The 10,099-nt window shown below is 46.9% G+C and overlaps 1 protein-coding gene across 2 annotated transcripts; it reads right to left on the bottom strand.

The window, feature by feature from the left end:
* Nucleotides 1-293: 293 nt before the first annotated feature.
* On the bottom strand, nt 294-9,191 carry LOC120381257 (perilipin-3-like). Of its 2 annotated transcripts, none has more exons than XM_039499432.1 (8): nt 9,142-9,191; nt 7,958-8,038; nt 7,291-7,486; nt 3,583-3,665; nt 2,956-3,187; nt 2,235-2,425; nt 1,867-1,992; nt 294-1,778 (listed from the first exon to the last, which is right to left on the bottom strand). In XM_039499432.1, the coding sequence occupies exons 2-8, from the start codon at nt 8,021-8,023 to the stop codon at nt 1,425-1,427; spliced, it is 1,248 nt and encodes a 415-aa protein (XP_039355366.1). In that variant the 5' UTR covers nt 8,024-8,038; nt 9,142-9,191; the 3' UTR covers nt 294-1,424. The 2 variants fall into 2 exon arrangements, with proteins under 2 accessions (XP_039355366.1, XP_039355367.1); XM_039499433.1 differs by having other exon boundaries at nt 294-1,775.
* Nucleotides 9,192-10,099: the final 908 nt, after the last annotated feature.

Here is a 10,099-nt window from a genome sequence, read left to right as displayed (position 1 = left end):
AGGGGGACCTAGCCTAGAAAATGCAGCTGTGGAATGGTAGCAGCAAGGTCTAGCTCAGTCACTCCCCTAGTAGATACTGCTCTAGCCGTACTGTGTTATCCAATGTGCAGAAGCAACACCTCTGCTTATCAACCTTAGGGTTGACACTTACCATTCAGTGCCCACTAGGACACTCCACCCTGTCTTCAAGAGACCCACAGAGCACTTCCCTGGAGAGGAAAGCTTGAAGAGTTGTTTCTTCCTGCACTTATAAGGCCATGTAAGGATACAAGTTGCACTTCTGCTGCTACATGCACATATTTTAGGAGGTAGGAATAGGAGGCAGGAGTTGCCAGTGCCCAGCCTTAAGCACAGGTAGTTAATTCTGATTTAGGAAGGACAGAAGTCTTTCCCCTCCTCCTGCCAGCTGCATGGTGAGCGTTAGATGTAGGCTGCACTGTTTCACATTTTTAGACTCTCCTCCCCATGTTCACCCAGCCTGAGTAACAAGCAAGGAAGGTTTAACAAAGGAGCAGTGCTCCTGCTCCCAGCTTAAGATCGGGTTAGGGGAACACTTAGTAAGAGATGGAGACCACTCATATCAAAGCACGTTTAGTCTCAAAAATAAAAGGGTTTTCAGTAGAGATCTTAGTCACATCTTTTCACATACAGGCAGCTTTTACATTTTGGACAACCACACAGCACCAGCTTTGCTTCTTTGTTAGAATTAAATGCATAGAAGTGTTGCAATACAAGCAGTTGATTGCTTAGAGTAGAGGGGAGAGTGGGTATCAGCAGCTCAGGGTCTACCCAAACACCTGCTGCACAGGAAAGAAATCCTCTAGAAAGTTTTGCTCTAGACAGCTGCACAACAGGTATCTGGTAGTTCTATATTTATGGCCTACTAATTCAAGGTTTACACCCTCCATGTCCAGGAAATTTGTACTAGGCTTTGAAATGATCTAGAAAGTGCTTTAAGCACCACTGACTAGGTTAGCTCTCCTAGTAATCTATTCCTTTGCATGCAGCTTTGATTAAGTGAATAGCAATACAATACATGACTGATAGATGAGAACTGCATGTTTGATATGTACCATTTGCATGGAGAACCACCTTAAGGTCTCAAGCCTAACACTGAGGGATGTTCCAGCTTAAGGGGTATTATCTAACCCATGGTGTTACCCATGCATGGGTGGGGAATGTAGTTCAGAAACTATACAGCTCATCAATACTACTTCAGTTTATTTCCTGCAACATTACGCTAGCACTAGGATTCTATAGCAGGCTTGGATATGTGGACTTTCAGCCTCCTCTTGCAGGAGAGCTACAATTCTCTATGATACCAGGCTATTCTCTCTCCCCTCCCCATCAGCTGCCTTATGTCTAGAAAAGTAATGCTTGTATTTGGCAAAGATGTTAGCAGGATTCTCTAATCTGTCTCCATCCTACAGTCTTCCTGGTGCTGCAATTCTACAGGAGGTTCTGCCACAGGAGGTAAAGGGTCCCACTAGGCAGGAAAGGTGAGCATTATGCACCGCATATTCAAACAGTCCATCCACATATTCCTGGGCCTTGAGTAGCTTCTGCTTGCTGCAGGTCAGGATACTGGTAGACAGGCCCTGGAAGGAACTGGCCTTGGAGAAGACCGCATGGACCTCGTGCAGATTGTGATGAGCCTGCTGCATCTTGTCCTGAATGCTGGTAGGAAGGCCTTGGATGATAATGACTAGGTTCAAGCACATGGTCTGCAGCTGCTGGGTGATTCTCCAAGACATGACCAGAACCAGGGCATCCACCTGCTGGGATAAAGCAAGTCAGTGTGTGTTTGAAAATATATTAATGGGCAGGATAGGGCACCACTGCCAACATGAGTTAGTATCCAAGTACCTCTGGCTGTGCAGATCCTGTGTCAGTTACTGCAAGCTCCTTCTTAGTCCACTCCAGCCACAACTGATGCAGCTTCTGCTGATCCTGGTGTAGTTTTTTACCTACACTCTGCTTAACATTCTGAATCTAAAGTGGGGACAAGAACAAGGTGTTTTCAAACTTCACTGTAGGAGGACCAGCCTATGAAGCAAAGGGTATCAGTACAGACAGTCTGCCAGACAGAAGTGTCAGACAAGTCTCCCATGGATCTCAGAGATGATTGCAATCACATAGGTTAAGCTAGAATACTTTAGAGGAAGGTTTTGTGGTTTGCCCTTTGTGGAAGGGTTGTCCCAAAGAGCTACTAGCACAGACTAAGGACCACCTACCAGGTCTATGGTGTGCTGGATCTGAGAGAGGTTCTCCTGCATGCTCTGATGAAGCAGTCTCACTTTGCCCACGGACTGCAGGTAGGCACACTGGCGGAGTTCAGTGGACAGAGACCCCAGATGCACAAAGTACTTCTGCTGCTGTTCCACAGAAGCCACCTCAAACCCCTTCACAGAGGCTGCTAATTTAGCTAAGGAAGAGAAGGATACACAATTTAGGCATCCTGCCAGTGCAGAGGCTTCAGTCAGCAAGACCATGGCTATTTCAGAGCCCTCATTAACATCTGCCTTTTCCCTTAGGAATACATCACCAGTATCTTCACCTTCATGCTCCTCTCTATCAGCTCCCTGGAAGGTAGGTGTCCCCCATCTAAGTGGCATTTGCCACTTGCTTGGGAGCCTCCCCCTGCCTTACTACATTCCATTTCCAGAGTCATGTAGGTTGCCCAGAAGAGAGACTGGAGATTCAAGGAATTACAGTTACCATTACTGAGGACCATTATCTACATTTGTTTCCACAGCAGAGTCTATGGGAATCATTCCTCTGGGTGCATGTATCTAAGTAATGTTTTAACAGCTCTTTAGTCAGAGTAATAGGATTGAGACCTAGATCATTGGCACATCAGAGAAAACTTGTGCAAGGGGAGTGCCCAAACCAAAGCATAAGTCTTGAAGGCCAACTGCTATGGTGTACTAGGTGTTATCCAGTTATTTCCCCAACCTAGTTCATCATCTGTGATGGGGAGGGAGTGATCCACCATGTCTGCTGATTTCCCCTGCACAGCTTCTGCTCTGCTCACAGCCCCAAGCCCCAGTCTAGAGCCCATGACTGTGCTCATGCTGCTGGTTACTGCTGATTTTGCTGCCTCCATGGTCTTGTCCAGCACCTCAGTCACTCTGCTGTTCATGGCATCCCTGGTACCTGTCACCAACTCTTTGGCATCCAAAAGAACCTAGAAAAGGTCAAAGGTCATCACTTCATGCTACTTCACATTCATGACTGAATCAAGGATAGAAGCAGACACGACCCCTCAAGGGAGGCTTGCAGAGAGGACACCATGTCAGTAGTGCCAACACCACTAAACTGGTCAGAAGGCCACAGCAGAGGTCAGAAGTGCACAGCCTCGCTGGAGAGTCAGTCTATTCTAGTTAGTGGTCTCACTTTAGGCATCCAAGTTTGGAAGTTTTGGCACAAGGTTAGCTAGCTACAGCAGTGAGGAAGTGGTCAATTCCCACTATGCCCAGCCTGGAAACTCAAGGGACTGACAGCATTTAGCTAGACGCTAGATAGAAATGTTTATCAGACCATGGCCCTCCCTTCCATCTAGGGCCTCAAAGATGGAGTTACCTTATCAGTCGGCTGTTGAAGGATTGGCACTTTCTCCTCCAGCTTATCCAGTCCTTTGCAGGCAAATTCGTTTGCCGCTGCAACTGTAAGAGTTGACACTAAGTAGTAAGTTTCCCAAATCTTTGTTTAAAAAACAAAAACAAAAATGAACTCTAGTAGCTGATGGTCCTTTCTGCTCTTTGATTTTTTGGTTCTGCAATATCCTTGCCATATGCCAAGGCACAAAGGCTTGGTTAAGTGTTAATATATAGTGTTTGCTTATAGCATAATGTGGGAAGTGTTTCTGAGTAGAGAGTGTCTCACTGAAGAAGACTTCCCCTTTCTCAATTAGAAATCATGGACAAGCTTCATTTATAGGGTCATTAACCTATGGAAAAAACCTTAACTTGGCATCTCCTTGCATGTTATGGGAGCCTTTTACTATAACCCAGTGCCAATACCACATGTAATTACTCAGTGGAAACATCTCCAGACAAGAGACTCAGAGCATAAAGCAAGACCTCTGTTGTGACCTCATTCTTTCCCCAGACACGGCACTTGTTAATGCTGACTATTAGCAAGTGTTACTGAGGTTGTAATTGAGGTTTTGCATTGTACCATGAGGGAGATTATTGTGTAGTACATTTCCTTATCTGTCAAAAGCAGAAGGGAATTTACCCAACCTTAATCCCTTAAGACAGTTTGCTTTCACAGTTTCTGGTTTAATATAGAAAGTGTAGGAGGGTTCTAGAGGAATGGATGCCTCCCACCTTCCTCTGGCATGTGGGGATATGCAGGGAACCCAGCTGTTCCATCTTTAGGCTTTAAGACCAGTGGTGTCTGAAAACCAAGAGCAGGGGGAAAACCTTGCAGATGCTGCATCTGGTCTGTTGGGGCAGCCACAGCTCCTCAGAGTCCATGTGCAATTTTCAAAGGCTAGATATCTAGCCGTGCTGGGGAGCCCAGAGCGTCTCACCCAATAACCCTAGATTTGACTCTGGGGCTAAGCAGTGGTTCTCAGCAGAGATTCTCACTTCACTTTCCTAACAAGAATAAGATACAGGGTGGCCACCTTCCATGATGGAAGCTTCTGACTGACATCTAACTGGATACAGAGCTACCTGTAACAGATGGTCAAGGATATTATGGGTAAATATCCTGGCAGCCCTGGTCAGCACCACTGACCAGGTGGTCAGGGCTGGCTCCAGACCCCAGCGCACCAAGCGCGTGCTTGGGGCAGCATCCCACAGGGAGGGCGGCAAGCGGCTCCGGTGGACCTCCCACAGGCATGCCTGCAGAGGGGCCGCTGGTCCCGCGGCTTCGGTGGAGCATCCGCAGGCGTGCCTGCGGGAGGTCCACCCGAGCCGCAGGACCAGCAGACCCTCTGCAGGAGGTCCACCGGAGCCGCAGGACCGGCAGAGTGCCCCCCGCGGCGCGCCGCCCTGCTTGGGGCGGCGAAATTACTAGAGCCGCCCCTACAGGTGGTTAGAGTCCAGCTGGGAGCACAGCAGGGCTAAGGCAGGCTCTCTGCCTGCCCTGGCTCTGCATGGCTCTTGGTAGTGGCTGGCATGTCCCTGAGACCCCTAGGCACAGCATGCTGCCCCTGCCCTATCACTAGCTCTGCAGCTGACATGGGCTGCAGTTCCTAGCCAATGGGAGCTGCTGGGGCAGGCAGAACATGGAGCTGCCTAACCATTCCTGCGGCCCCTAGGCAGAGGGGTGTGCTAGCCACTTGAATTAAATGCCACCCAGAGCCTGCACCCCAAACTCCCTGCCCCAGCCTTGAGCCCCCTCCTGTACCCTTACTCCCTCCCAGAGCCTGCAACCTGCACCCCCTCCTGTATTCTAAACCCCTCAGCCCCACTCCCTAGCCTGGAGCATCCTCCTGCACCCCAAACCCCTCATCCCTGGCCCCACCCTAGAACCCATACCCCCAGCTGGAGCCCATGCCCCTTCCTGCACCCCAACCCCCTGCCCTGAGCCCCTTCCTGCACCCCAAACCCTCGCCCCAGACCCCATCCCAGAGCCCACACCCCCAGCTGGAGCCATCACCCCTTTCTACACCCCAGCCCCTTGCCCCAGCCTGGTGAAAGTGAGCTAGGTTGAAGGAGAGCAAGGGGGGCCCTCAGGGAAGGGGTATCCGTTTCGTTTTCTGTAATCAGAAAGATGGCAGCCCTAACTGCTGCCTTAGGAGGCAGTCGTTACCATTACCATTTTACAATGAAATTAATGGAGAGGCTGCACCAAGCCAGTGGTGGGAGTAGAATGTAGTAGGACAGGGTCAAACTGTTTATGGGGAGGGGAGAGGGGAATCAGGGTATTGATTGCAGGGGATTGTGAAGAGTGTGCATTCTGCATAAAGATGATCCCTTTGACAAACACCCAGCCTCCCTAAAAAACAGAACTTTTTTTGTCTTAAAAAAACCACAACTTTAATCAAGACAAGGTGTGATGAAATCAAGTCTATTGTAACTTTCTGGGGAGGCAAATACTTGATCTCTAGAAAAGAGATGTCTAACATGGCAGACCCCATTCCCATCCACATCTGTTACACTATGTCCTCCAACCACTAGAGGACACTCCCCTCTAGAGTCCAGGAGGCCAAATCCCAGCATTAGTATTGTCTGGACAATAGTCGTGTAGCTCCCTGGTAAAGTGTGCCACATCCCCCTCCAATAGAGTTCCCAGAGAAGAACAATTACTCCTCTAGCATGTGTGGCAGGAGTGTGGGCTGAAGGTTCAAACCCTGCTGATTTCCCCCTTCCATGGGTTATCTGAAGGAGTTCCCATAGTAGAATTCCTTAGCCTTTGTGAATGGTTTAAGTCATCCAGTGATGTTTCCTTGGGCAGTTTATACTAAAACCAAGCTCAAACATGTTTCAAGTTGCACTGCATTTAAGTCTATGGTCACAGTGGCAAGCGTTGTTTGAGTGGCAAGGTAGCCCTTGCCCGTAACCCATTAACCAAGGAATAGTTAGAAGAAAAACTCCAGGTTGATTCACACATTTGGGGACACTGTCACCACATGAGGTTGAAGCCAGCTTTCGCCAGCTAAAGCCAATCTTGGCAGTGCCTGTAATTCATGTTCATTAGCCATTTTGGCTATGTTCCTCCCACTTTATGCTGTGCATGAGACATTGTCCCTGCAAAGTGAAGGCTTTTGTCACCAAACATCTTAAGGGTTACTTGTGTGATCAGACATCACCTACCTTTATTACTGACACTTGTTGCACAGCTGTTTGGCAGTTACTTTTCGGCAGTGATCTGGGTTGGAGGTCAGAGTTACTCTCTGAATGGGGTAGGGGCTGATTCTCTTAGCAAGTATAAACTTGCTCTTGCTAAGAAGGGTCAAGCTTTTGTATAGTGGGGACAGGTCACCCATGGCAGTGAGAGTTTAGTTGTGCACATGGCCCCTTCCAATCACACATTCAAAGAGAATTGTGTATTGCACACGTTCCTCCACACATTCAAGGAATTGCATGTATAGGTACAGACACAGCAGTGAAGCTCAGTAATGGTAAGTCTCCATTAGAGAGGCATTGTTCAGATGCTGAAAGACTCAAACTCTGACCAGCCTGGAGTCACTCAGCTAGATGGAGGGGAGTGGCTTCCACCTAGGAGATGAGCCAGCATGAGGTTCTTATGTGGGATTTTACACAACCAAAGCCTGTGTGATCACTTGGAGACACCCCCTCCCCCCAATACATCTTTATGCCATGGCTTACTCACTCTGAGGTTTAAGTTTAGTCAGAACTGGCTGTGCACAGCTGATTGTAGCTTCAGTCATAGTCTTCACTCCTTTAGCTGCCACATCACACAAAGCTCTGATGTGGGGATGGCGCTCTTTAGTGGAGGTGTAGGCCATGGAAACCAGATCACAGGCAGAGCTGACCAAAGGCATGTTGGCCACCCTGCTCACCACATTCTGGCAAAGATAGAGAAGTCACATCAAGAAGAGATCTGCTGTGGAATGAAGGGAGGTTTGACTGACTAATGTGTTAAGTGTGTAGGCGGGGGGGAGAGAACAATGAGAAATTCCCAGTCCTGTATAGACTGGAAGGTTAAGTGACTCTCCAGCCCATTATGGCTTTTGTATTTGATGCATTTAACTAGTCAGTAAGGGAATGTCCTTGTCTACAGCTGTGGGATTTGAATTTCTCAGAAATTCAGCTAGAATTAGACCACACGTGCTTTATGGAAGTACAGTAATGATTTCCATCACCAGTTACCTCTCCCAGGTTTGGCAGCATTATTCATGACTAGGCAAGTTTTACAAGGCCCTACAGAGCCTTGGAGAGTCTGTGCTTATAGAGCCTGAAGGATGCTACTGCAGATTTGTCTGGGGTCTGTTAGTGGCCAGATAGCTGCAGGGTGGCATAGAACATGGGCTACCAACCTGCTGTCCATGTTCCCTGCTCTCTGGGGTGTCAGCAACAGGAGTTTGGCTTTTGTTTTCAGACATTTTCTAGTCAGGCCACTAAAGAGGAGAGAGAAAGTCAGAGCTTTGTCCCTTCCCTGGACAGCATTGGTGCATGGCTGTGAAAATGGAGCCCAGTATGAAGACAATCTGCTCGCCTCTTCAGTTTGTCAGGGCTCAGTGGAGGGCACAAAAGCCTGACTTTCAAGTAAAATTCATCCATTTAGATTAAATACAAGTGCACCTACCCAAAAGTCTGGCTATCTTACAGTAATGCAAGTCACATTACTAGGCAATCAATATATTCCAGAAGTGCTCAAGATCAGCTGCTGGAGGAACCAATCAGCCATAGAACCTTCAGCAGTCTTGACTTCCCCACCCTACTCTCAGTTATGTGTCCCCCTGTTAGCAGTTATGTGATTGAGAGTAGTTTGACTTCCCCTCCCTAGTTTCAGGGTTAAGATCTCTACTGATATAAAAAGGAGGTAGCTGGTTTATCATGTGATCATTAGTAGCCCTAGTGAGCAGATCTATGGCACTCGGAGTAAGAAACTCTCAGACAGAGCCCTAGCCACTTACAGGCTTTAGGCTAGTAAATAACATTCACAGGACACTCTCACTAAGAGTTATGAGGGCACTAGAATCCAAGCTTGATAAGAACCATTGTGCAAAGGTCAACAGCTCTTCCCTCACCACCACTTAGAGTTTCTAGAATTTGAGGCAGAAGTTGTTTTAGTCTGTCTTGCTACATCAATCTATAGCAATGAATCATTGCCTGAACCCACCTTCACACCTCAGGTGATATAGGAGGGTTTCCTTCTTATCTGAAAGTTTTAGTGGGTTATTTAGTGTTTATTAGATTAGGACTCCTAATGCAAGTGAGATTAGACAGGGTTTTCCTGAACTGTGCCATATCTCAATACAAGGGATCTGAGAAATACAAGCCAAACAAGGAGAATTTAAGGAGGTGAAAGCTACCCTTCTTAAGGCCTTCAACTAGTAGCCTTTGCCACTATTTACTTTAATAATTAAAAGTAACTATTTGAGCAGCAATAAGAACATACCTCTTACAGTAAAGCAACCAGTTTAGAATAAAAACTAACTTCCATACCACTTCTAAACAACTTTGCCTCAGATTTAAAGAGCAAAACAAAACCTCTTACCTAATAGATTAAAAGTTGTCTCTACCCAACCAATTCAGCATCATAGAAGCTGGACCATCTTCTGCCTTTATGTATGGGCAAGTGATGTCATCATGGGAGGGGAATCAAGGGACTGACAGATTGGGGCAGCAATGGGAATGAACCAGACTGTGCCTTGACCAATGAGGAATGGAATAAGGACGAGCAATTGGGAGAGAAAGAGAGAGATACAGACTTCAATTGAGTTGCAATTGTTCATTTAATTCATGCAATTCAAGATGATTCTTCTAGTTCTTGGATTCGACTGAGCCAATGGATTTTAAAAATACACAGAGGGCTCACCTAACATGTTTATGGTAATTGCTTTTGGGTGGCAATGTTACAAGTAGCAAAGCCCTGGCTGAGTTAAGGAGCTTGCTCCTCATGATTGCTAATAAAACTTTTGCACTCCTCCCCTCTCCTTCTTGTAGAATGCCACTTTTCCCAGTTTTTTCTTAGAACATGTTTTAAATTTTGTTGGTATTGACTTGCCTCTAAGGTCGTGCTGATATTGTACTGATTAACTGTACTCAGATGAAGAGAACACTTTTTTTCCCCAAAACCTTTAAGACATTACCCAGACTAGCTTTCTTGTGCATATTAACTTCATGATTGTAAGATCCAACCTCTCAGGACTTTCCAGAGCTGGAAATAAAAACTGTCCCATTTAGCAGGGGTAGATTCCCAGCTTTCCTGTGGTGTGAGTGTGAGGGAGGAGAAGCTTCTATGAATACCTATATGTAATAATGGTATGAATATTGTAAGTGACCTGGTCAGTAAGGTAAAGTTATTGTGTAACAATGGTGGGTTATTGGAATTTCTGATATGACTGTAGCTATCTAACTTAACAGGGGGCAAAGAGGAAAGCAACACAGTACATGTAGACAAGGCCACCCCCCACACACACACTAGAAAGACAATGGAGGAAGCTGCTAGATTC

The sequence above is a fragment of the Mauremys reevesii genome, linkage group 13 (assembly GCF_016161935.1).
Source record: "Mauremys reevesii isolate NIE-2019 linkage group 13, ASM1616193v1, whole genome shotgun sequence".
NCBI lineage: Eukaryota > Metazoa > Chordata > Testudines > Geoemydidae > Mauremys > Mauremys reevesii.
Note: the sequence above shows the minus strand (reverse complement) of the source record. Positions and strands in the feature narration are given on the sequence as shown.